Source organism: Tachyglossus aculeatus, chromosome X1 (assembly GCF_015852505.1).
Source record: "Tachyglossus aculeatus isolate mTacAcu1 chromosome X1, mTacAcu1.pri, whole genome shotgun sequence".
In the NCBI taxonomy this organism is placed as follows: Eukaryota; Metazoa; Chordata; class Mammalia; order Monotremata; family Tachyglossidae; genus Tachyglossus; species Tachyglossus aculeatus.
Window position 1 is genome coordinate 55,650,828 of NC_052101.1, and position 27,141 is coordinate 55,677,968.

Below are 27,141 nucleotides of genomic sequence, written 5' to 3' on the forward strand. Positions count from 1 at the left end.
GTCACTTCACTTCTCTGGGCCTCAGTTACCTCATCTGTAAAATGGGGATTGAGACTGTGAGCCCCATTTGGGACAGGGACTGTGTCCATCACGATTTGCTTGTATCCACCCCAGTGCTTAGTACAGTCCTGGCACACAGTATGCACTTAACAAATACCATTATTATTAATAATTATCGATTCTGGATTAAGGAGAGCCTCCTCCTCACTTTCATGTCTCCAGAACAAGGATGGGCCACCATTTTGGCCTGATGACCACTTACTAAATTGGTGAGGCTGTTGCAGGCTACACATCTCTAGTGAGGAGTGGGTAGGGGCAGGAAGAAGGTTAAAGTGCAGAGGTAGAGTCATTTTGACCCATGGCCCCTTCCTGTTTCTGAGCCACATATGTAACTCTCATAAGCCACTGTTTTCAGTGTTCTGTTGGGCTTGGGGATAGCTAACTGCATCTATGTCTGGCTTGGAGCCATGTAAGAGCCACCACAGGAAGGGTTTTGTCTCAGAGCTGGATTCGATTTAATTGATTGGCTGACACAAGCTGTCCTTCTCTGGGGGTTGCTGGAAGAGGAAGAGATGAATCCAGTGGTATTTATTGAGTGCTTAATGTGGGCAGAGCACTGGACTAAGCGCTTGGGAGAGTACAATGCAACTGAGGTGGTAGAGATTTTCCCTGGCCACAAAGAGCTTACATTCTAGAGGGAGCTTATCAATGGTATTTATTGAGCGCTTACTGTATACAGACCACTGTACTAAATGCTTGGGAGAGTACAAGAGAGTTGATAGACATGTTCCCTGCCCACAAAGAGTTTACAGTCTAGAAGTAATTGTGATTTGAGTGTACACAATTACTCTCGCAGAAGCACCAGCTCTTAGGAGAGTTAGAGAAGATGCCTCTGGACTGTAAGTTCCTTGTGGGCAGGGAATGTGTCTACCAACTGTTATATTGTACTCACCCAAGTGCTTAGTACAGTGCTCAATAAATATGATTAATATGATTGATTGATTGGTTGAAGAGTAAGGCAAGCTGAAGGTGAAAGATAGATATTTGAAGTGTGGGGAATGATTTCAGGTAAATCCAGGTATGTTAGATGGAAGGGTTCAGATGTAGGATTCAAATTCTGGCTTAAAATGATCACGAGGAATAAGACTGTGCCTGTTTGTCCCTAGGAAGTGATGTGGGATGGGAGCAGCAGTGCTCAAAGGAAGTTTCAGGGTTAAAGAATCAGCCTTTCTTTTTTATTCTGGATTTTCCTATTTTTTAATTTTAACCAAATTGTGAAATTTGGGTGTTTAAAATGTGACAGACAAGTATGAGGCATAAAATCATAAATCTGAATGACAAAGAAACCCAGACTGAATAAAATCAAACCTTTCAAAGGCAGAAGACCGAACTAGACTGCTAAAGGGGGCCCATCCCACACACCCCACACACTCCCGAAGGACCCCAGCTCTATCCTGTGGCTTCCAGAAAAGAGGAAGAGGACCCCAGAATAAGCCCAAAATGGGGTTTGATGCTGAGCACTACTGCTTTGGGCCCGGGAGCAGCTATAACCTTGTGAGAATCCAAGGAAGTAAGGCTTATCGGATGGAGTCTGGGATCACATTGTTATAAACCCATAAACCAGGATCATAATCAGGCATCCTGTATATAAAGGTATCAAGAGAAGGTATGGATTTAGGAACTCCACTCAGGATCTCTTTAATAAAGGCAGTATGGGCCCCAGTGGCCATGACTGAACCGCATCTCTAAACAGGCAACACAAACAATCAGGATTTAATTAGTGACACCAATAGAGAGATTGCACCAAAGAATACTGAAGGAGAGTTTGCAAGAGAACAATTCACAAGCACTAAGGACTCCAGGGCTGGAACTGCCACTGACTTGTCAGAAAAGAGAAGGCTGGGTGGCATGCATGCTGCCTTCTAGACTGTGAGCCCGCTATTGGGTAGGGACTGTCTCTATATGTTACCAACCTGTACTTCCCAAGCGCTTAGTACAGTGCTCTGCACACAGTAAGCACTCAATAAATACGATTGAATGAATGAATGAATGAATGAATGTCTTTCACCATTCTGGGAAGTGGAGTTGCCCTGGCAACCATTTTCCACACCTCAGAGAGCAGGACTCTGCACTGGGAAGGGCAAGGGACATAGTCACCAGACCATGGTACAGAGCAAATGGAATTCCTCCTACCTCTACACGCTGGCAGCCACACAGATTTACAAACATTGAAATAATTTTATGAGTTTCATGGACCCAACCAAATTGAAGTGATTTTTAGGGACTGTCCTTTAATTTATGGACATTTGGATACCCTGACACGAATACCACTGAACAGTCAATTGATTAATTTTCTATTCCTCTAGTTTCTTCTCCAAAGGATTGGGGCCAAAGCAATTCCAAGAGCTAGTTTCAATAAACACTAATTCAACTACAGTGAACTGGAGGCAAAAATACTTTTGTTGAGAAGGATCATTTGAGTTCAGTATTTTCTGCTCTCCACTTGAACCTGAAAATGTTAGTATCCAGGATAATCTGTGTTCTCAATGTAAAGGGAAGCAGTAAGCCTCTTAGATATATGTGAGTTACACAGATCTGGGAAAATCTACCCCCAGAAGACCTGAGAATACAAAATGAGTTTAAATTACAGGACTCTGCAGACCCTGGAGAGATAGGGAAACTAATCCATGTGGGAAAACTTGGTCCACCACTCTACCCTGTCCTCTCCTTGACTTCCCCATCACTGTAGAGAGCCCCACCACCCTTTCTGTCTCAGAAGCCCGTAACCTTGGCGTTACCCTTGACTCATCAATCAATCAGTCAATCAATCATATTTATTGAGCGCTTACTGTGTGCAGAGCACTGTATTAAGCGCTTGGGAAGTACAAGTTGGCAACACATAGAGACGGTCCGTACCCAACAGTGGGCTCACAGTCTAGAAGGGGGAGACGGAGAACAAAACAAAACATATTAACAAAATAAAATGAATAGAATAGGTATGTACAAGTAAAATAAATAAATAAATAGAGTAATAAATATGTACAAACATATATCCATATATACAGGAGCTGTGGGGAAGGGAAGGAGGTAAGGCGGGGGGGATTGAGGGGGGAGGAGGGGGAGAGGAAGAAAGGGGCTCAGTCTGGGAAGGCCTCCTGGAGGAGGTGAGCTCTCAGTAGGGCCTTGAAGAGAGGAAGAGAGCTAACTTGGCAGATGTGGGGAGGGAGGGCATTCCAGGCCGGGGGGATGACGTGGGCCGGGGGTCGACAGCAGGACAGGCGAGAACGAGGCACGGTGAGGAGATTAGCAGCAGAGGAGCGGAGGGTGCGGGCTGGGCTATAGAAGGAGAGAAGGGAGGTGAGGTAGGAGGGGGCGAGGTGATGGAGAGCCTTGAAGCTGAGGGTAAGGAGTGAGGAGTGAGGACTCATCTCTGTCATTCAATCCACATACTCAACTGTTGGTTCAACCTTCACAACATTGCGAAAATCCACCCTTTCTTCTCCATCCAAACTGATACCATGTTAATACAGGCACTTATCCTATCTCGCTTTGCTTACTGTATTCACCTCCCTGCCTCCTGTCCCTTCTCCTCTCCTGGGAGCATTTATGCCTGATCAATCAACGAATGGTACCAATTAAGTGCTTACTATTGGCAGTACACTGTCCTAAGCACTTGGGAAAGTACAATATAAGAGAGCTGTCTCTCTCCACTCCAGTTCCTATTTCACTCTGCTGTCCGGATCATTTTTCTGCAAAAACGTTCAGTCCGAGTTTCCTCACTCCTCAGAACCTCCAGTGATTGCCCAATCACCTCCACATCAAACAGAAATTCCTTATCATGGGCTTTAAAGCATTCAATCGCCTTGCCCCCTCATACCTTACCTCCCCGATACCTCAATACAACCCAGCCTACACATTTCACTCCTCTAATGATAAAGATGGTATTTGTTGAGCACTTACTATGTGCACAGCACTGTTCTAAGCGCTGGGGCGATACAAGGTGATCAGGTTGTCCCACGTGGGGCTCACAATCTTAATCCCCATTTTACAGATGATGTAACTGAGGCACAGAGAAGTTAAGTGACTTGCCCAAAGTCACACAGCCGACAAGTGGTGGAGTTGGGATTAGAACCCACGACCTCTGACTCCCAAGCCAGTGCTCCTTCCACTGAGCCACGCTGCTTCTCTAATGCCAACCTACTCATCTTGATCTTATCTATCTCAACGCCAACCTCTTGCCCATATCCTGCCTCTGGCTTGGAACACCCTCCCTCTTCATATCCGACAATCACTCTCCCCACCTTCAAAGTCTTTTTGAAGGCATGTCTCCTCTAAGAGGCCTTCCCTGAGTAGGCTCTTATTTCCTCCTCTCCCACTCCCTTCTGCATTGCCCTTGCACTTTGATTTGCAACCATTTATTCACCCCTCCCTCCCCACAGCACTTATGTACACATCCACAATTTATTTGTATTAATGCCTGTCTCCCCCTCTAGACTGAAAGCTCCCTGTGGGCAGGGAACATGTCTACCAACTCTGTTATATTGTATTCTCCCAAGTGCTTGGTACAGTGCTCTGTACACAGTAAGTGCTCAATAAATATGATTGATTGATTGATCGATTAATTATGAGTTGAGAGAAATACTAGTTGCTGCCCAGGGAGGCTCTCAAATATTATCACATCTGGAAAAATTCTACTCCGTTTTAAAAAAAATCTATTGAGCTGCAGCATATCTCTGCTTATTGCATATCAGTTAACCAACTAATATGGTTATCATTTTGATGTCTCCAGTGGACATTCAGCTCCTTTACCTTTGATTTACCCCTGTTTCCAAGTGGGGACTTTTCATCCCCCTTGCTTATGAATTCACCATTTGGAAATAAGAAATGTAACAAGTGCTGGCTGATCTTTCAGGGATGAATCCAGAGATGGGATTTCCCTATCGAACTCAGACTAATTTCAAGTCCTGAGGTTTGGGAAATCAACTGACTACGTGATGGGGCAGGTAGACAGGAAGACAACTGGAGTTTTGAGAGCAGGAAAGTCTGATGTTGCAGTCCGCAAACCAAAAAAGAAACACAAAAACCCCCAAAATGATGGATAAATATTCCAACTCCTCACTTCTATTTGAGCATTTCAATTCAAGAGCTGCATTTCTCCACTGAGAGGGAAATGGATTCCTTCCAAATGTGATTCAGGAGGCATTACTCACTTTCCAAGAACAACTCTTGGGTGTTCATTAAAAGGTTATTTAATTTTTAGAGGCAGAGGGAAGAAAGTTAACAAGAGCAACTGAGCAAATCACCTAAAAATCTCTTTGGTGTTTTATGTGTTTGTCTTTCAGTGATGTGTCAATAAATAAATTTAGCTTGCAATCTACCCACCTGTTCTATTTAATAGATTTGCTTAGGTGTTGTGTCCCACAGATAGCCAGAGGAGATGATGAAAGCTGTTTAAAGCATCATTCTATGCACATCTCCACACTCCTCAAAAAACTCCAATGACTGCCCATCCCTCTCTGTCTCAAGCCAAAACTCCTCACCATCAGTAAGGCACACAGTTGGCTCTCTTCCTCCTAATTATCCTCACTCCTCTCCCACCATACCCTAACTCACACATTTCACCCCTCTAATACCAAGCTACTCACTTTACCTCTCTCTCATCTATCTTTCCACCAACTCCTTGCCCATGTCCTTCCTGTAACCTGGAACACCCTCCCCATCAATATATGCCACTTTCCCATTCTTCGAAGCTTCATTAAAATCACATTTCCTCCAGGAAGGTTTCCCTAACTAATCTCTCATCTTTCTGCCTTATTTCCCCTTTTGACTATGTCATCTATGTCCTTGAGTCCTCACCTCCTAGGCGCTTAGGTCCTAAACTCCTCCTAGCATTTATGTATACAACTTTAAACTCTGCTTCTTCCCCTATCTGTAATTTATTTTAATGTCTGTCTCCCACAGTAGATTGTAAGCTCCTTGAGGGTAGGAATCATGTCTAATAACTCTATTGTAGTCTCCCAAGTGCCTAGTACAGTGCTGGGCACAGAATAAATGCTCAATAAAAACTATTAATCCCCTATTCTGGCCCAAAATAGGGGAAGGGGGAGGGCACCCAGGCCAAAGTTCAACCCCCACGCTTCCTTGGAGTACATTTTCAGCCCAAATTTTCCACTTCCGTACTTCTTTTGAAAGACTTTTATCCTCCAGGACTATAGATTGAACTTCATATAATCATTGGGGTCTTTTTGGTGATCCTTAAATACCAACTTCATATGAAGATAAAACTAAAATGAAAGCATGATAGGAACATCCCATAAATCACAAAATAAATTACAGAGAAAGATGAAAGCAAGGATCTCAGTGAGAAATAGTGTTGAGGAAACAAGGGAAATTGTGACCTGTTTTTCAAGGAAACATGTCTTAATAGCTGCAGGTTTTCCCAAGGACTCCCAAGAGATGATACCTGCCATATAAATGTAATTTATTGCTGATGTTTAAATGAGCAGTGAAGACAACAATAGATCAAAACTGAAGGTGAAGTAATTAGTAGAGCAGGTATCTATGTCAAAGATCTGTTCTGGATAAGATCTGGTATGGCTCTGACTGCCAGATATTGCACTCTGTGGAGAAAGTCTCAAGAAACTGAATGATTTCAACTGTAAAGGGTGATTATCTGTCTGAGTAAGGTTAAAAGAATGTCAGTTTAACTTATGACCACATGAGCTATCTTTAATGGATTGCAGTTCATGTTTGCTTTGAAAGGAAGGACTTGCAAATCCGCTTTCAGTCAGAAACTCAAAAGGATCCAGAGGGGATGGAGAGCAGGAAATAAGTCTAGCCCAGAGAATGATGGTGAATGTCACCTGCTGGTTCTGGGTTGCTCTCCTCTCCGTCTTATCGGGACTTCTACCTTTGGGCTTTCCACACCTATCAATCGATCAGTCAATCAATCATATTTCTTGAGAGCTAACTGTGTGCAGGGCACTGTACTAAGCACTTGAGAGAGTGCAATACAACAGAGGTGGTAGACACGTTCCCTGCCCACAAGTAGCCTACAATCAAGAGGGGAGTTTACAGTCTAGAGGAATATGTGACTGTGAATGGAGAAACTAATCCAGTCCTCAGAAAACTGGTTCAGGTTCTCTGTGCAATTGTGTTTGAATGAGTCAAAGCACAGGTGGAGAATTCTTCCATTACCATTGGCACTGGCTTTGACCATAGTGAGAAATGAATAGAGCAATGGAAGAGACCAGAAGGGCAATATGAGAGGTGGCTGATGGCATGGGGGGGGGGGGGAGGGGGGGGGGTTGAGCTCACTCTGAGAGCAAATTTACTAGATGCCACTGCTCCTCACCTGTGCTGATCTTACCTCAAGACTCTTGAGTTTAGAGACTCACAGAGGGAGAAGTAGATGGAGGTGTGGGATTTATTTTGCTTTCATATTCTTTCTAGTGGTTTTCGTGATTGAGATTTACCATGAGAATTCATAACCATCCCAGGCAGATGCACCTGTCCCTTTATGCTGATAGCTTTGATTTTTCAAGGTAGTTAGGGAGAAAATTGGGAATGTCGTATGGTATACCCATAACTATGAGGGTGGCTACTTAGGAAGCCAACCACTGCATTATTCCTCCAAGTATCCTTTGTTCCTTAGAGTCTCCCCATCACTTCCCCAATCTCCTTCAACCCCCACTTCCACTCTCTCATCATTTTCAGTTATCTCTCAAGAGACTTCTCCACCTGCCTTTGAAATCCAAATCCACCCACCCTCCTTCGATCCCATCCCATTTTGTCTTCTGAAATTACTTGGCCCCAGTCTTCTTCCCCCCAGCTGTATTTTCAATAACTAACTTTCTGGTGGTTCCTTCCCTGCTGCCTTCAAACATGCCCATATTTCCCTTTTGCTAAGAAAGCACCTTCTCTGGATCCCACCTCTCCATCTACTTAGTGCGCCATCCCTCTATCACCTTGTTTCCCTGTTCCCATTCCTTTTGAAAGTCATCAAACAAAGTCATATGCACCAACTTCTTCCTCTGCCTCTCCTCCAGCCCTCTTCCTGACTTTCTCCAATCTGGCTTCTGCCCTCTTCGTACTGTCTCCAAGGTCACCAGTGTCTTTCTCCTTGCCAAATTTACTGGACTTTATCCTGATTCTCCTCAGATTCTTGACTGTTTCCCAATCTATGGAACATGCTCTTCTCCTGGAAATACTACTGGACCTTAGTATTACTGACTCAGTTCTCACCTGGTTATCCTCTGCCTCCCACCCACTAAGGCTCTATTCTAGTCCCCCTACTCTTCTCATTCAAGAGAAGCAGTGTGGCTCAGTGGAAAGAGTACGAGCTTTGGAGTCAGAGGTCATGGGTTCAAATCCCAGCTCTGCCACTTGTCAGCTGTGTGGCTTTGGGCAAGTCACTTAACTTCTCTGGGCCTCAGTTACCTCATCTGTAAAATGGGGATTAAGACTGTGAGCCCCACGTGGGACAACCTGATCACCTTATATCCCCCCAGTGCTTAGAACAGTGCTTTGCATATAGTAAGCACTTAATAAATGCCATTATTATTATTATTACTTATCTACTCTTTTCTCCCACTACTATTCAGCTCACACCCTTTGCCCCTCTCAAGCAACCATCCTCAGTGTGCCTTGTTCTTCTCTCCCCCACCACCGACATCTGACCTACACCTTTCCCTTCCCCAGAATTCCTTCTCTTTTCATATCTCTCAGACCACAGCTCTCCCAGCTTCCAAACCTCCCTGACATCACATCTCCTCCAGGATACCTTCCTCAGTTCATTTCTCCTCTCCTCAGGTTATAACCCCACCCCTCAACTGCCACTTCAACTCTTCTGCCAATTCAACATCTGAGCACTTGGGAACTCTCAAACGCCTGTGGCACTTATGTACATATTCTTACATATTCTATTATGTAAGCACTATGTTTTATATATATATATATATATATATATATATATATATATATATCTTTTGCCACCTATCTGTAAATGATTTTAGTGTCTGTCTCCCCTCTAGATTGTAAGTTCTTTGAGGGTATGGACCAGGACAGTACAGTGCTCTGTATCCAATAGGTGCTCAACAAATACTATTGATTGATTACTTCTGCTGAAGACAGGATATTGGGCTTGCTGGATTATTGATCTAGCCCATCGATGGCATTGATTGTATTCTTATTTTCTTAAGTAAATGGGAAAATTCTGAAAGAGTGAAGATTGAATAATAAAGTCATGTGCAGGGTGACCACTGATGACACCACAGAATTCCAGACACCCCTTTGCTTACCACTTCCCTCGCCCCTTGCAAACTCTCTATCATTCAATACATAGTGATAACTATTAAAAATAGCAAAAATAAAAACCTATGAGTATTTATTGACCTTGAAGGAATGATTAGTGTTTGTACTTCTGTTCAGTTCTGGAAACATTGGTAAAGTTTTTGTGTTTAGAAGTTGAAAAGAAGAAAACCGCTCTCCGGTTCACTGTGGCTGAAGCAATAGATGCCATGTAACTTTCATTATGAGAGTGAGGGTTTAATAATAATAATAATAATAATGGCATTTATTAAGCACTTACTATGTGCAATGCACTGTTCTAAGGACTGGGGAGGTTACAAGGTGATCAGGTTGTCTCACAAGGGGCTCACAGTCTTAACCCCCATTTTACAGGTGAGGGAACAGAGGCACAGAGAAGTTTCATAAGGGCATACATGACAAGGATCTTTGCAGAAGTTCCCAGAATCTGACTGCATCTTCAGATAGAACCCTGACCCTCTCCATTGCTCCAGACCTGTTGTATCCCCTTCCCTCCCCATCCAGTCTCTGTAAACATGGGTTCTGTCTCTAAACTGTGGGATGTGGGGACAGGTGACAGGGGCTGAGGCAGAGGGAGGCCAAGTGTTTAAAAATCCAGGACAGCGAGAGCCCAGTGCCTTCTTAGTGCTGGACAGAAGGCAGACCAGCTGGATGATGGGTCACCCTAGTACTACTGTGGAGGATTTCTAGGCAAAACCTGGATCTGTCTCATATCCTGAACCCAGACCTCCAGAGAGGGTGGCTCAACTCAGAAAACCCATTCCATCACGTCCCCTTCTTCCCTTTAATCCCTCAACCACTGAAATTGCCTTTATTGGCCAGGAAGGGCTAACGACTGTGCCGTCTTTCTCTCTTCCTTGTTTCCTGCTCCTGCCTCTCTCTCTGCTGCCATGTTTTGCTTGTGGGTTGGACACAGTTAAGGTGCAAAAGAGCGACCACCATCACTGTTGGGACCCTTGCATCAGCTACTGCCACACTCACCATCCAGGCCACTGCAAGACCCCCTCCTGGAACCAAATCTCCAGTCAGGATTACAGCAAATGTAACTATCCACTTGGCCCTTTGGCCACCTCAGTTAACCCTACCTGATCTGACTGCTTGCCATGGCAACACAGTTTAGTCTCCCTCTACTCAGCTGTGACCTCAAATTTTAAATGTGATTATATCCATTAGAAAAATGCATGTAATCCTACTAAAGAAAACGAAAACCCTACTTTTAGAAGTGAAAGGGAAAGAGAGTTATACACACCTTACAATAACAAGCCGGAATGTTCAGCTTGGATACAGTAGTTTAGGCAGCATTGATTTAAAAGGGATTTTAATTCTATGGGATTCATAATTAGATAGGGAGAGATTTGGTAATATGCTGTAAAGAATTTACATAAATCAGGTTTTTAAGTGGATCAACACTTGATATGCACTCGACATATGTAGAAACATGACCTGCTGTTTATGTTGCTTTATGGGATGCCGAACGTGTTTTAATGGTGTTTAATTTTGCTTACCCAGCTCTCATTTCAGCCACTTTCTCCTCTCCGATGATGAACACACAGGGTTTCCCCTGTCAGAACTCAAATACGCTACCTCGGAGTGCCCATCCCATGAGCCCCCGGGCAACCATGATGAGGAGAAGACAGAGAAGAAAGGAATACAAAAGCTCACGTAAGGAGATTATGGCATCAGGCCGTCATTTTTTTCCCCTGTGGTCTCATCAGTGCATTCAACTTGTCTTTTAGCCATTTTCTCTAGGTTCACTCTTATCTCTAGCTTTCTGGACACACAGGTAAGAAACATGGACTTAGATATTTATGGTCTAGAACTTGATGGGGTACAATGAAAAACAAAGTATCATGGGAACAATTTTACTCACCACACCACAGTCACATTGGTGGGGTTTTTTTTTTTCCTTGGCTTCCCAAGGTGTTCCATTTTTTCCCAGAGCTCTGTCCATCTTTGGAGAAGTTGAACTTGCCATCAAACTGACCCTTGGTGGACCCACATGCATTATTTTAGTAATATACACTGAGGTTTGAAATTGTCCCTGGGATAAAAACTGCACAGGAGAGGTCAGCCGTCTGGTTGGGACCATCTGCTGACTGTAGCCAATCCTAGTAACTACTAAATTCTGGTTACCATGAGTTCTCCCAAGAGCACTGCCCCCCTCCGTCCACCACATTCCTTCCCTTCACACTCAACCACCTTCCCCACCCACCCTTTCAAAGTGTGGGAAGGGAGGGCAGCTAGGCTGTAAGCACTCACACAGTAAGTGCTCAATAAATACCACTGATTGATAAATACTTGCAGAAGCTGAATCATTCCTCCAGTGGGCCCCAGAGCAGCAGTGGCAGCCCCAGCCAAAACAGGTGAGAAGAGATAATGGGTCCTGCTTCAAAACCTCAGAGTTCCAAGCAAGGCACTCTCATCGCCTGTTCCTGTTAATGCTTCTTCTTGTTGGGCTCCCAGAGTTTCTTTTACCTGTCCCCATTGTTTATCTTCATGACTTACCCCCATCTATGGAGCTTTCTAACATTCTCCGCACTCCCAGATGTCTGCACTAGGGGATGTTTCCTCACCACCCCACCACTGGAGCCCCCAGGTATCCGTGTCCACGGGTGAGGAGAACCCAGTTGCTCCTGAGTCTCCCATCTACCCTCCATGAACCCCATCTTGCCATGAAGCAAGAGTTAGGGACCTGCATTCACATCTGCATGGTTGCCTCAGCAAGCCTAGGATGTGAGGCAGCTGTTGGGGAAACTTGGCTTGGGTTCATCTGGCCACACATTTATAAGAGATCACTCATTTCAAGAACAATAGGAAAATAGGAAAGTTGGGTGAGATCGTTCAGGGAGGCAGTTCAGACACAGCCTATTTGGCAACAAAAATGTTTTGCGTGAATTGCACCCAATTACCTTGCCCCCTCCTACCTACCACATAGAAGCAGCTTGGCTCAGTGGAAAGATCATGGGCTTGGGAGTCAGAGGTGGTGGGTTCTAATCCCAGCTTTGCCACTTGTCAGCTGTGTGACCCTGGGCAAGTCACTTAACTTCTCTGTGCCTCAGTTACCTCATCTGTAAAATGGGGATTAAGACTGTCAGCCCAACGTGGGACAACCTGCTAACCTTATATCTACCCCAGTGCTTAGAACAGTGCTTGACACATAGTAAGTGTTTAGCAAATATCATTATTATTATTATTATTATTATTACCCCATCTAACTGCTCTCCTACTACAAGGTAGCCCACAAATTTCGCTCTTCTGATACCAAACTACTCACTGTACCTTAATCTCATCTATCTCAATCAATCAATAAATTAATTGTATTTGTTGAGCACTTACCGTGTGCAGGGCACTGTACTAAGTGTTTGGGAGAGTACCGCACAACAATATACACATCCCTGCCCCACAATGAGTTTACAGTCTGTCTCGCCACCGACCTCTCGCCCATGTCCTGCTTCTGGCCACGAACACCCTTCCTCTTCATATCCGACAGACAGTTACTCTCCCCACCTTCAAAGCCTTATCGAAGGCACATCTCCTCCAAGAGGCTTTCCCTTTTCTCTCACTCCCTTCTGCATTGCCCTGACTTGCTGCCTTTATTCACCCCCACTCCCGGCCCCACAGCACTTACGTACATATCCATAATTTATTTATTTATATTAATGTATCTCCCCCCAGACTGTAAGCTCGTTGTGTGCAGAGAATGTGACTGTTATACTGTTGTGTTGTACTCTCCAAAGCACTTAGTATACTGCTTTGTACACAGTAAGCATTTTATAAATAGAATTGATTGATTGATAGAGGGCAAGATGCTGGATAGGAAGGAAATTGACTAGTAGCAACAATGCAGGGTCTCTCTAATTAGTCTCCCTGTCACTAATTTGACTCCTCTTTTTGTCTCTCTAGTGTCTTTAGCCTCCAGCACTGTGGGTCCTGGTGGTCAAATTGTCCATACCGAAACAACAGAAGTGATCCTGAGGGGCGATCCACTGAATGGTTTTGGACTCCAACTGCAGGGCGGGATCTTTGCTACCGAAACACTGTCTTCCCCACCTCTTATCCGATTTATTGAACCTGACAGCCCGGCTGAGAGGTTAGACCTTGTTTTTGAGCCCCTGATGCTGAGGTCACAGAGTGTTCTTTTTCAAGAAATGGCTAGCACCCCAGTGGGCCTTTGTCTTCCTGAAGTTAATATTCTAGAGGTAGCCATAAACAGGGCAGTTCTGGGGGTATGGCAAATCGGGGCAACTGTCCTGGGTCCCCCCAACCCCACGCTTTGGAGGCTTCTGGCTTTGGCCAACCTTCCCCAACCCTGTGACCTCCTACTTTCCCCATGTGAAAGTGGGATCCACACAACTTCTCTTCCCTTCTCCCTCTCTCTCTCCTCCACATCATTCCTAAACTCAACCTCTCCTCTCTCACTTGCCTGGGTCCCCTCACTTTGGGAAAGGCCCTGGGTCTGCCTTCCCCACTTACCCTTTCCTCCTCCCACCTCCTCTCAGCAGTCCTCCTGGGTCTACCCCACCTGTATTTGCAAGATTGTGGGGGGCCCAGACCATTCTATTTGTCCAGGTCCCCAAACCCTTTAGGAAAGGCTCTGAATATGAGCTAAAAAGAAACCAGCTTAGGTTCATCTGTATCCCAAATACCAGATGTTCATTAGTATATGCCGGCTGATGCAATATAAATGTCAGGACAGGTGGCAAGTAGTCCATGGGAACCAAAATGAGGATCGAGGTCTTATAGCACATTCTGTGAAATCCGATGGTCCCATGAATTCCTGGTTCCACTAGCAGCAACACCACAACCAGTCACTGTGAGCAGGGTGCCCTACTTTTCACTGTAGCTTGAATCAGTGAATAGCCTTATTTGTCCTGGAAGGAAGATCTTGCTAATGTGGGTAGAAGGTGAAAGAAAGAGGCAATTCAATGGCTTAATCTGAACTGGACATTGATCCTCCCTGGTGTCTAGATAATGCACATAGGCTTTTGTTCTGCTTGGAGCTAGACTCCAAAATGAGTGTTTTGGAGACTTCCAATCATTAGCATTTACCCACATTGTAATATAGACTGAATTCTAACCAGAGAAGACCCCAACCTTTTCCAGTCTTGCATGAGCTCTATAACAACAGATTGCACATCCTTGTTTAGGGACATTGCCCAGCTCTAAGAAACAGCTGGGTTATGAACTCAACAGCCCTTCATTTTCATGCTATTGTGCCATTGCCTATTAGTCACTAGGGAAATATATGTTTTCTGGGATGCATTATTCTAATCAGGTCAGTTGAAATCTTTATTCTTCAGTAATATGCTCTCATGTCATCTCTGGAAATCTAGACTCAGGTAGCCAGAGTTTGTGGCTGAATGGTGAGGAAAATGAAGCTCTGTTGCCATAGAAGAAATAAGTGGGTGCTCGCCAAGGACTTTTGCTGATGACTACAATCCACAGTAGGGAGAGGGGAGGCCTTATATTGGGAAAGATCCCTTCCCTGACAGCCAAGATGTAACCGGTTCTCGCTGAGTAGTGCCCCAGCTTCAGAAACCAACCTCCCACTCCCACATCTCCATTGTAACATATCCCCTTTTGCTTGCATGGAAAGAGGACTGGAGCCTTTGCTCTGCATTATTCTGTCTGGAAAGGAGCTCAGGAATCATGCCATGTAACTGCTGTAGATCCTGTCTCAGCCTGGATCAGTGCTACTGGATCAACTCTCCTGAGGATGGATGAATTTCCTGGTTGGTGGCAATGCTTGGGTTTCTGCCTGGGGGATATACAAGCTTTAAGCTCTAGCTCTTCATCATTACTTTGTAAGCTGTAGAAAGACAGGCATTATAGGTGTTTGGCTGAGAAGCCATGTAAGTGACAGGTCATACGTCACTTCTGTATCTCTGTGTCAAGCATCCATTCTTTACATTAGCCTCTTTTGCCCACAATGACAGTAGATTGGTCTGTGGTTTTGAGGCCTATCCTCTGCAAGTGGTGGCCATTTTCCTGGGCCTCTCTCAGCAACAATCCTCCAAGCAGGAACTTGTTGGGACAGAGGCTATGCTGCCAGGCCCTATTGTTGAATTAAAATCCAGATCCAGAAATGTAATGGGGCTGTTCTTTTTCAATGAAATTAGGTGTGTTTGAAGGCTGCTGAGTCCCCTTTGAGAAAGAGGCTTTAACTTGACCTTAATTCCAGACGTGCTCCCTTCCCCAACTTTTCCAGCCTCACTTACCCACACAGGAGCAAAGACAGAGAATTGCTAAGCAGGTTAGCCAGTGAGAAAGACTCTGTGTGTGTGTGTGTGTGTGTGTGTGTGTGTGTGTGTGTGTGTGTGTGTGTGTGTGTTTTTCTCCATAAAGTCTTGGACAGTCATTCTGATTAAAAAGAGTTGACTGTTTCTAACCTGGACCAATGGCCACAATATGCTACGACTCATGTCCCTGGCCCCTAAGTTGCCAGGAAGTCCTCAAACTGAATTCTGAATCCCCCACTGGGGCAGTCCAATAGAAAATCTTTGTGGACCCACCTGAAAGGAACTGTAAATCACAGAACATTGAGCTTGACTCCTAGAACTGGTAAGGTTCTTCTAAGTCTATCCCCTCAGCTTTATGGGCAGCATGGCACTCAGGCCATCCCTAACATACTGTATCTATCCCAGCCATTCAAATCAGCACCACCTATCAGCAGAAGCCTAAATGAATCATTTGGATGACAGCTCAAAATATGACCCACTGCATTAGCACTGTGATTTTCCGGTGACTGCTGCTCCCTTCCATCCAGTCCATCATCTCTACCATCCTGGAAAGAATTGGAGAAAGCCAGTCAACATCTGATGGACCAGTATCAATTTTTGCAGGTTTAGAGTTATTGAAATCTTACCTACAAGGCTGATACAGCCTGTTCTTTTGGTAAATGTTCTTGCATGCCAATATTGCTACATGTTAGCTGTCTTATAAATAGGGGTCTCTCCTGCTCCATTTTCCTTTTGCTTTATTTAAAAAAAAACAAAATGGGGAGGAAGGGTGGCTTTGGGATGGAGAAAGAAGCAGCGTGGCTCAGTGGGAAGAGCCCGGGTTTTGGAGTCAGAGGTCAGGGGTTCAAATTCCGGCTCCACCCATTGTCAGCTGTGTGACTTTGGGCAAGTCACTTAACTTCTCTGGGCCTCAGTTACCTCATCTGTAAAATGGGGATTAAGACTGTGAGTCCCCCCGTGGGACAGCCTGATCACCTTGTAACCTCTCCAGTGCTTAGAACAGTGCTTTGCACATAGCAAGCGCTTAATAAATGCCATCATCATTATTATTATAAGAGGGCAAGAAGATCGACTAGACTATGAATTGGGAATTGGTTCTCTTCTCCATCATACTGCTCTGCCCTGAAAACTCATTTCACCATTGTTGACTAGCTGCCAGAGGAGACAGAAACTGCTCTTTGTTCACTCATCATCTTTATGGAACGGACAAAGCTTCAACACCACTAGCAAGGGATCAGTGAGAGTTCATGCTAAGAGGTGTGGATTGTGTATTCCCATTTCCTTCAGGGACCTTCTATTTTAGACCAGCACCTGGCACCAGGAAGTGTTTAGAGAGCTAATTTACTGATGCCTCAAATAATTTGGGGGAATAGCCTGAGTCCATTCTTTTTGTGAAGATTAATTTGCTATTCACTGAGTGTTGGATTCAAATGACCTTGGTGACCGATGCTTTTCACATCAAGCACTGCCCTCTTCCAGGGATTGGTTGAACAGTTTTGGAAAGCTTCAGCACAGTTTTTTCCCTGGCCCACTTCCCTCTCTCCACCCCAGCAACCTTCTGGCTAATGAGAGCAGGTTAAGGTTACTCAAAGGAGATTATGTCATGCCTCACGACCTATATCACTCTCCTAAGGGAAAAGGAGGGTAAAGGCTCAAAAAGACTGAGTTGAAAGATTTATTCTGAAGGGCCAAATTCATGTCTTGTTAGGCTGAGGTGGTGCGGCTCAGTGGGTCCATCAGTAAGATTATGGCCAGGACATCCTTTCATTAGATCCTAGAATGATGTTTGGAGTGACTCCTGGGTTTATTAACAGCTTCCTGATCTTCCTGGTACTTATCTAACTTATAAATAAAGTCTTCTAGACTGTAAGCTCGTTGTGGGCAGGGAATGTGTTTACCATCCCTGTTGGAGTGTATTCTCCCAAGTGCTTAATACAGTACTCCACATACAGTGTGGAAACAGCGTGGCCTAGTGGAAAGTGCATGGACTTGGGACTCAGAGGACTTGGGTTCTAGTTCTGGCCCCACCACTTGTCTGCTGTGTGACTTTGGACAAGTCACTTGGCTTCTCTGTGCCTCAGTTACTACATCTATAATATGAGGATTAAGACTGTGAACCCTCTGTGGGACAGGGACTGTGTCCAATCTGTGTCTACCCCAGCGCTTAGTACAGTGTCTGGCACATAGTAAGCACTTAACAAAGGTCATTACAAAGATAAGCATTCATTAAATACCATTGATTAGAAAGTAGACCCATCTCCTCATGGAAAAATGATTTCATCAGTTCAGCATCAGAGCCACAACAATAAACAATCTTATTGAATGGTGGGAAAGACCTCTGCATGACGTGAGACTGTTGAGAAGCAACATGGCCTAGTGGAAAGGGCATGAGTCTAGGAGTCAGAAGGCCTGGGTTCTCATCCCAGCTCTGCCTCTTGTCAGCTGTCACTCACTTCTGTATGCCTCAACTTCCTCATCTGTAAAAGGTGGATGCAATACCTGTTCTCCCTCCTCCTTGGACTGGAATCTCCCAGCTTGATTATCTCATATACACCGAGGTGCTTGGCACGTAGTCAGCACTCAACGAGTACCACAATTACTAGTGGTGGAAGCTGGAGCACCTGCAATATTTTGAAACTCCGTCTTCTGATGTCTTGTCCAGTTGGTCTAAAAAGAGAGCAGGTCTGAACTGAAACTAGACAAGGGGTAACTAAGTGGCTTGAGATAAGGTTAGGTCTTTTTCTGTCTTAGATGTCTAGGTGCTTGGCATGACCCTGTGCACTTCTTTAGTTGAGGGGAAGAAAAGGAACGTACTCCTCGATGGGGCTCACAAAGGGTAGGTTTAGAGGCAGCTGAGCAGTCAATCAGTGATCTGGCCTGAGGACTACTTTCCAGGTTAGAATCTAATTTAGAAATCTCAAGGTGAAGAGTGAATTGGAAATGGTTAGGATAGATTGATTTATGCCATAATTCACATGTTAATTGGTATGAATTGGCTGGAGAGAAGGGAAGAGAGCTAAGAGAAAATGTGGATTGTCCCACCTTTACATCAGGTCTTCTGAGGGCCATTCGTTCTGCACTGTGCTTATTACAAGTTGGATGGAGCTGTAACCACTCTAAAGCCAAGACAAAGGTGTACTTTAAGGTCAGTTGGGGCACTCAGTTGAAGACTCATTTAAAAATCAATCCATCAGTCCATCAATGGTATATATCGAGTGCCTTCTGGTTGCAGAGCACTGTTCTAAACACTTGAGAAAGTACAGTACAAAGGGATCTAAACCATCACACCCAACACAAGCAGCAGAGGCCTCTTCTCTCCCTCTCCCTGCCTGGCTTCCCTTCCCTTCCTTGTTCTGCACAAACAGTGGGAGAGGAGAGCAGAAAGTATTGGAGAAAAAAAACCTTCTCTTTTAGCCTTTGCCCTGGGTGTCTCCGTCTCTATCTCACTTCCCCTCTGTGTTCTGCCTCTGTTTCTTTCTGTTTTAATGAGGGTCTCTCCTAGTTTCACTGAAGCAGAAACATCCCCTGCTTCCTGCTTAAATTACTGTGAAAAAAAGTGTGAATCGGGAAAAGGGGGAGGTAGGATGTCAGTGACAGAAAACAAGGGGAGTAAGGTAAAGAGAGGGGTGACCCATCTGATGCTTTACAGAAAAAGAGAGACATGGGACAAACACACAGATGTGAATGAAGAGATGAATTCTTCTTCCATTGTAAAGCATCAGACTTAACCACTACCCTGTTGCCACCCTGGGCTTCTTCACGGTTGCCTCCTGAGTCTGGACAGGCTAGTAAGTGACAGGATAGGAAGGGTAGTGTATATCTACACTCCTGATCAGAGGTTGTCAAACAGGAGGACTAACCCAGCCAATCAAGATGCAATCTCATAGAATGAATACCCTGTCTGCACTACCTCAGCCTAATACTTTTCAGTCTTTGTTTGCTGAGTTGTTAATGTGGTGTCAAGTCCCCTTAATGTTTGCTGGCTCATGGGTATATTGTTACTTATGTTAAGACATAGGTGGATGTTGCAATATTTTTACATCCCACTTTTAGGTTTACTCCTGCAGACGCAGCTATTGACTTTTATGTGGCCACAATTTTGCAATAGATGTATTTGGTGGTTTTGTTTTCCTGGCGTTATATTGCAAACAGATTTCTTTTGGAAAACTGCTGGCTGCAGGCCCACTTGGAAGGCATTTTCCAATAGGCAATATGAGACTGGCAGGGCAATGAAAGTAGCAATGCTCAGTTGGCTTCAAGAAATGGAATACCTATGGATAAACTGTTATCCAATTTGTAAAAGCCTTTTCATTCAATTGGAGCTTTGATATTAGCAATGCATTAATCAGAGACTTGTCCGTTTAATAGCCATCCGTCAGAGTTCTGTTCTGGCAAGCCTAGGCTCTGGCTTGGGAAACAAAATGGAACCAAGCCAATCAGACTGGAGAAGGAAAATTCTCAATTTCTCCAATCCTCCAGAGCTGTTCAGATGTTTTCTAGAGAGATTTCAGTATCTGTCTTTGAGGAAATCTCTTTCTTGATGACAGGAATTGACTCAACTAATAATCTATCCAGAGGACCCATCCATGTAATGTTTCCTCTCTGTCTTCTCTGACCCAGCCAGCCTCAATGTCTCAGGGCTGTAAATCACTTATCTGTAATCTGCCCATTTATCTACTGGGCATTTTCAGAATACTGTGACTTAACTGTTGGGCGGAGAAGTTCATGGCCTCCTTTGCTTTCCCTCCGCCCCATCTTTTTTCCTTCCGATGGGAATTTCAGATGTGGACTGCTGCAGGTCGGAGACCGAGTGCTTTCCATCAACAGCATCGCCACTGAAGATGGAACCCTGGAGGAAGCCAACCAGTTGCTGCGCGATGCAGCTCTCTCTAACAAAATCGTACTGGAGGTAGAATTTGACGTGGCAGGTAAAGATTCTGTGCTCCTCTCTTTTTCTTTCACCTCCAACATAAGAAGAGGGCTGATCTTCATTTCTATTGGTCAACTTCCCAGCCAGCACAATACTGTTCAAGGCAAAAGTGGCCTCCAGGTAGAGGCATGATTTGCTATTATATTAGCCAAGGTTTGACCATCCAATTAAAATATTGGGCAGCCCAGTCCTACTTCTGAATCTCTTGGGTCTAAAATTAGTCTTGGAAGGCAAGGTGGCAGGTGGGCTATATTTAAGTCCTAGAAGATTCAGCCATAGGGTCCGGGGCAGGTCTGAAGGTGTGGTGTGCAGAGGTTGCTGCTGAACTTCCAAACACCCCGGGGGCTGCATGTAGTCAAACTGTCGCTTAAACAAGTGGCCAGTGAAGACCTAGAGGAGGCGAGCCCACCAAGGAGGTAATGAGGAGGAAATAATGAGGAGGAAATGAGAAAAGGTGATGACAGTGGGGATTTCTAGGATGTGGATATACTGGAGAAGGTGGTAGGAAAGGGACAAGCCAGTAAACCAGCAGTATTCAGATTGCAGGCTTTTATTTAAGAGACGCATAGGAATTTCCACCACCACCCGTGGCTATTTTCGATGAGGCTTGGAAGTTGTTCTCAAGACCTTATTTGTTGCAAATCTCCTCCTTTGAATTTAGCTAGAGTCCAAGACAATTGTTTACATGTGAAGTCGAGACACATATCCCTTTGAGGGCCATGAATAGTGGTCATTTTCAAACACCCTCTGTTCAATTTCCTTTATACTTAAATCACAGCATGGATGGCCCTAGGCTGAACTCCAACCCGTCAGATGGATTTTTACGTCCGTTACATGTAGTGACATTGACTCATTTTCTACCACCATCCTTGCCTACCTAAGGTCTTAGTGGCACTGAAAACAAAGAACAAAAACCAACCAAACAACCAAACAAACAAACAAAAAACCTGGATTTTCACCATCTTACACCAGTTCTTTCAACTTACTGAGATCCTTCATCTTTCATTGTTTCTGAAAGAAAATGGGATAATTTCAGATTAAGGATGCATTCTGGAGTGGTGGTGAGGCAAGAGTAGAGTAGACAAAACAGGCAAGAGGCTAATAGGGTGAAATGTATTAGAATTTCACAAGAAGGCATTGCCAGATCAATGTGGATTTGATCTAGCCTCTGTGTGGATCAGGGCAAGAGAGAGCTGTTCAACCATTTTAGGCATTTTGCAAAACGCTTTGAAATCCTTGCACAAAGAATGATGTGTAAAGGTATAATGAAAGCTATATTATCTATCCTCCTCCAATATGTAGGGGAAAAAGAGGACCATCCTCTGAAACTGAGGCTTCGGGTACGGGGTGTAAAGGAAGAGGCGGAACTTCCCCTATAGAAGAGAGTTGTGTTTCAATGAACTAAGTTGCCTAGCCCTCAAACCAGACGTGGCTGGCTCTGTTGGCAGGGCAGGAAGAAGGTATGGCAATGTGGCTGTAGTGATTCACTCATCTAGAAGCCCCGCTGCTGATAGCATCACTGTAGGGAAAGAGCGGCCAGAACTTTAAAGTAAATTCTCAATTCGTACAGCTCACAAATCCTTCTAACTCTGGTTCTGACCTGTATTCGTTTTTAATTTTACAGCCTCCATTACTTCTGAAAGCTCATTGGCTGAGGTCAGTGCTCTTTCAGAGGATGCTGAAAATAGTGCTGTGCACAGCAGGGAAAGTTTGGGCTTTGGAAATGAAAATGGCTTTATTTCCTCTTAAGGGACAGCTGCACTGGCACAAGCACTTGCTTACTTTTCATGGTAGTTTTCAAATTGCCAAAAGTGTCTGAATCTGCCACATAGGGGAAATGGCACCGAAATCTGCAAAAGAAAAGCATGGCAGCCTAGGACCGCCACGCCCCATGCCTCATCCCCTCCCTCCCCTCCCTCTCAACCTCCAACATTTTCCACAAGGACAGAACTCTTCCTTGTGTAGACACAGATTTGCAGTCCTTGAAATAGGGGAACTAGCAGTCTGGGTGCCCTAGGGCACAAGATAACTAGGATTCTTCCCTTTCTATTTTGTGTCTCCCTTTGCATCCCACCAACCCCAGAATTGCTGGCAGAGGGCAAGGTGAATGGGGATGGCTTCCTAGATTAGTGTGTGGCAGTGGGCAAAATTCACTGAGGGACCAGTGGGGATGCCAAGCAGCCATTTGCCTCACTCATTCTAGTTGCTCTGTGGTCAACTGAAAGAGGCTTTGAAGATCTGGGTGAGGGGGTAGCCAGTAGCCAAGCATCTGAGCCATAACCCTCGTTCCTGGCTCCCTATTCCTGCTCTCCATTTCCTGCTCAGGGGAAGAAGAGAAATGGAGTGTGAGGAAGGAGGACTGGAAGCCATGGACCTAGGTAGTTCCCAACCCTGGGGTCGCTTCGGGTTCCAACTCCCTACCATCCTCAGCCCGCTTCCCGCCTTCTCTCTGGCAATCCCAACTCCAGGGCAAGAAGCAGGAAAGGGGGCAGGGAGCTCAGGGGCAGTGGGAATGAGGTACATCAACTATGGGTCTCTGGGAAAGGCACTCAGACTTCTTTCCCACTTCCCAGCCTGCTGCCAGGACCCCATTCCCTTTCTCCACACCCAACAATCCAGGGGGCGAGAGGAGGAATGGAATCTAACAGTACCAGGGGAAAAAACAGACCTGTTGCCTCCTTCAGGCACCGGAAAAAGGAATGGGAACAGGGATGTTGTGAGAACACCAGGATCCAGGGGAGGGAATGAAGTTGGGAGAGCTAAAACTTGGGGTCTCTCGATCCCCTCTTCTTCTAGACTCCATTTCCTCCCTCTCCTCCCAGTAGTGGAGAATTTAGTTGGGCAACATCCAGGCATGGGTCCCATTCCTTGCCCCCAGATCCTGACATTCCCTGACCATCCTGACCCTATATCTTGCCTCAGTAGTTGGGTGGGGGAATTGGGTCCAGATCTCCCCTCCGCCCCTCCCAACACCTGATTCCTTTTGCCTCCCTGACCCCCTGGTATTGCTGGGGATGAGGTGATAGATTAACAGGGTATGGTGTTGTAGAGTGCCCAGGAACAGGGAAGGGTACCTGGACACCATTCACAGCTTTGGTGTGCCTTGACAATGCCTGACCTTCATTCATTTCTCTGTTGGCCTAAGATATCTGATGTCAGAGTTGGAGATGGGTTGTTATAATTTTCTCCTGCAGTGGCATTAATTCCTGCCACTGCTGCTGCTATGGTGATGAAGTGGGACCAAAGACTGGCACAGTACCTGCACCCCTCCTGCCAGTGATGCCCCCAGTGGCTGAGAGCCTAGGGGCGAGAACCCAGGTGCCCTAATGGTAGTTCCATTTCAGATTCCCCTTTGGCTCAAGAAAGTAGCTGAATCCCAGATCTCCACCCCTCCTTCTCTGTGTGTGTCTGTGCTTTGGTTTCCTAGAATCTGTTATACCAAGCAGTGGGACCTTCCACGTGAAGCTACCCAAGAAGAGAGGAGTGGAACTAGGAATAACTATAAGCTGTGAGTATCTCTTGATTGGCTTCCAAAGAAATGGGCTTTAGCAAGCTGCAACAATAGTTGGGACACTGACCCCTCAGCTCTTAATTGCGGAGCCAGGAAGAGCATAAACTAAACTCAGGAATGAGAGTCTCTGGATCTGCTCCATTTTGTTACTTGATAGGTGATTTGGGGTTTTGGTCATGTATTCCTTCTGAGTCTCAGGACAGGTCTGCACACAACCAGCAAATATTTGGGGGAGGAAATGAACCAGCAAGAGTGTTAGTGTCTTATCAGTTTCCATCTTGCCAAATATGTTTCCAGCTGTAGTGTTCTGAGGTACTGAGGGAAGTTTTTTAAACAAAACATCTTGATTGATTGTCCGTAGTCATGTCTAATAGTAATAATAGTGGTATTGGTTAAGCACTACTATAAATGGGGTAAGAACAAGATAATAAGGAAGGACACAGTCCCTGTCTAACTTGGGACTCACAGTCTAAGTGGGAGAACAGGTATTGAATCCCCATTTTACAGATGAGGCACATCTGAGGCACAGAGAAAGTAAATGACTTACCCAAGGTCATGCAGCAAGCAAGTGGCAGAGTTGGGATTAGAACCCAGGTCCTCTGACTTCCTGGCCTGTGTTCTCTCCACTGGGTCACTTCTTCTTCAAATGCCGTCGATTTGTTTCTGACCCATAGTGACTCCAATGACACACCCACTTCAGAATGTCCCATCTTCTGTCATAAGGTCATTCTGGTATGTGTATCTATAGAGTTTTCTCGGTAAAGGTACAGAAGTGGTTTACCATTGCCTTCTTCTGTGCAGTAAAAACCTGAGTCTCTGCTATTGTCTTTGATCAACATTGTAATCACTTTCATTCATTCATTCAATCGTATTTATTGAGTGCTTACTGTGTGCAGAGCACTGTACTAAGTGCTTGGAAAGCACAATTCGGCAGCAGAGACAATCCCTACCCAATGGGTTCACATTCTAGAAGGGGGGAGACAGACAACAAAACAAAGCAAAGCAAGTGGACAGGCGTCAGTAACATCAAAATAAATAAATAGAATTTTAGATCTATTCACATCATTAATAAAATAAATAGAACAATAAATATGTACCTATGTACACAAGTGCTGTGGGGTGGGGAGGGGGGTAGAGCAGAGGGAAGAAGTAGGGGCGATGGGGAGGGGAGGAGGACCAGAGGAAAAAGGGAGGCTCAGTCTGGGAAGGCCTCCTGGAGGAGGTGAGCTTTCAGTAGGGCTTTGAAAGGGGGAAGTGAGCTAGTTTGGTGCATATGAGGAGGGAGGGCATTCCAGGCCAGAGGTAGGACATGGGCCAGGGGTCGACAGCAGGATAGGTGAGAACAAGGCACAGTGAGGAGGTTAGTGGCAGAGGAGGGGAGTGTGCGGGTTGGGCTGTAGAAGGAGAAAAGGTAGACAAGGTAAGAAAGGGCAAGATGATGGAGAGCTTTGAAGCCAATAGTGAGGAGTTTTTGCTTGATTCGAAGGTTGATAGGCAACCACTGGAGATTTTTGAGGATGGGGGGTGCCATGCCCAGAGCATTTCTGTAGAAAAATAATCTGGGCAGCAGAGTGAAGCATAGACAGAAGTGGAGAGAGGCAGGAGGTTGGGAGATCAGAAAGGATGCTGATGCAGTAATCCAGTCAGGGTATGATGAGTGTTTGTATTAACAAGGTAGCAGTTTGGATGGAGAGGAAATGGCGGATCTTGGAGATGTTATGAAGGTGAGACTGGCAGGTTTTGGTCATGGATTGGATATGTGGGGTGAATGAGAGAGCGGAGTCAAGGATGACACCAAGGTTGCAGACTTGTGAGACAGGAAGGATGGTAGTGCCGTCCACAGTGATGGGAAAGTCAGGGAGAGGACAGGTTTTGGGAGGGAAGATAAGGAGCTCAGTCTTGAACATGTTGATGCCGCTGCTGCCCAGCACAAGCAAATTGACTTTGATGTTTCGGCTTAGAACTTTCCATTATGGGTCGCCCTGTACGGCATAGCTCTAAGCTTCATCAGCATATACAAACTCTCCTGCCACTGGGCCACATGCTCCTCTATTGTATTGAATTCTGCTGAGTGCTTAGTACAGTTCTCATCAGGAACTGGCTCATTCAGTAGCGTTGTCCATTGTAGGTTTGATTTCATACAGGACAAACCTGAATCCTAGCCCAATTTACCACTACACTTCAGCTCACACTCTTCACTTCCCTCAAGCTAACCCACCTACTCAATCCTGCCTCATTCTCACCTTCCCCACCGCTGACCTTTCCCCACTGCCTGGAACTCCCTTCCCTTTCATATCCAATTTTAACCACTCTGTATCAATGAACCAATGGTGTTTTTGAGTGCATACTGTGTGCAGAGCACTGCACCCATCTTCTCCCCAACTTTGATACTGCCTCTACTCCAGAGATCAGAAAATATATTAAATTATTATTCTTGTTTTAACCCAGATTCAGTACCCACCTGTGAGAAAGTTAATACATTCTCTTAAAGCCTGGGGAATGTGGTGGTTCATCAGAAGGAGATTTTTCTCTTCCTGCCAAGACTGTGTGAAATGACTTAGCCAAGGGCTACTTGTGATAGGTGTGTTCAGGGGTTGGGAGCAAAGAATAAAAAGGGGAACTAAAATATCCTCACCATGAAAAGTATTAGTAAGCACATATATTTGGGTAGCTTGGGAATAAATACGACAAAACAAGTCAGACAGACACAATATCTGCTGCCTGGATACTTCTTGTACAGTAAAGTTATGAACTCATTCACTTGGATGAATACCTAGAAGTAGCTTATGTGATATTGCCTAATTCCTTCTGATCAATTCCTCTTTACCAGGTAAGAGGCATGCATTGTTGACCATAATTTTACAAGTGGGAAATCTGTGGCAGCAGAATCACAGTAAATGCTAGCCCTGGAGGTCGGGATTGATTTTTGCTGTTCATACCTCCTTTCTCCCACTTGTCGCTAACATTGGGCGGCAGCAGAGGCCAGGCAGGAATGGAAAGAGATGGGACCTCCCTCCCCCCCACCCCCACCCCCACTCCAGGAGAGCACGAAGGTGTGTTTTTGATCTGCTTGGAGTGGACCAGTTTCACTTCACTTCATTTCATGTTGCTCCTGTTCTCCCTTAAGAGGTGGT

At 45.1% G+C, this 27,141-nt stretch overlaps 1 protein-coding gene across 1 annotated transcript in view; it reads left to right on the forward strand.

Moving 5' to 3' along the window:
• GRIP2 (glutamate receptor interacting protein 2) overlaps positions 1-27,141 on the forward strand; it is a 601,447-nt gene that overhangs the window by 520,820 nt on the left and 53,486 nt on the right. Inside the window, exons 10-14 of the mRNA XM_038772646.1 lie at positions 10,244-10,369; positions 10,837-10,989; positions 13,231-13,417; positions 20,349-20,494; positions 23,924-24,004. Coding sequence (XP_038628574.1) covers positions 10,244-10,369; positions 10,837-10,989; positions 13,231-13,417; positions 20,349-20,494; positions 23,924-24,004 — 693 coding nt within the window. The remainder of the gene's footprint in view (positions 1-10,243; positions 10,370-10,836; positions 10,990-13,230; positions 13,418-20,348; positions 20,495-23,923; positions 24,005-27,141) is intronic.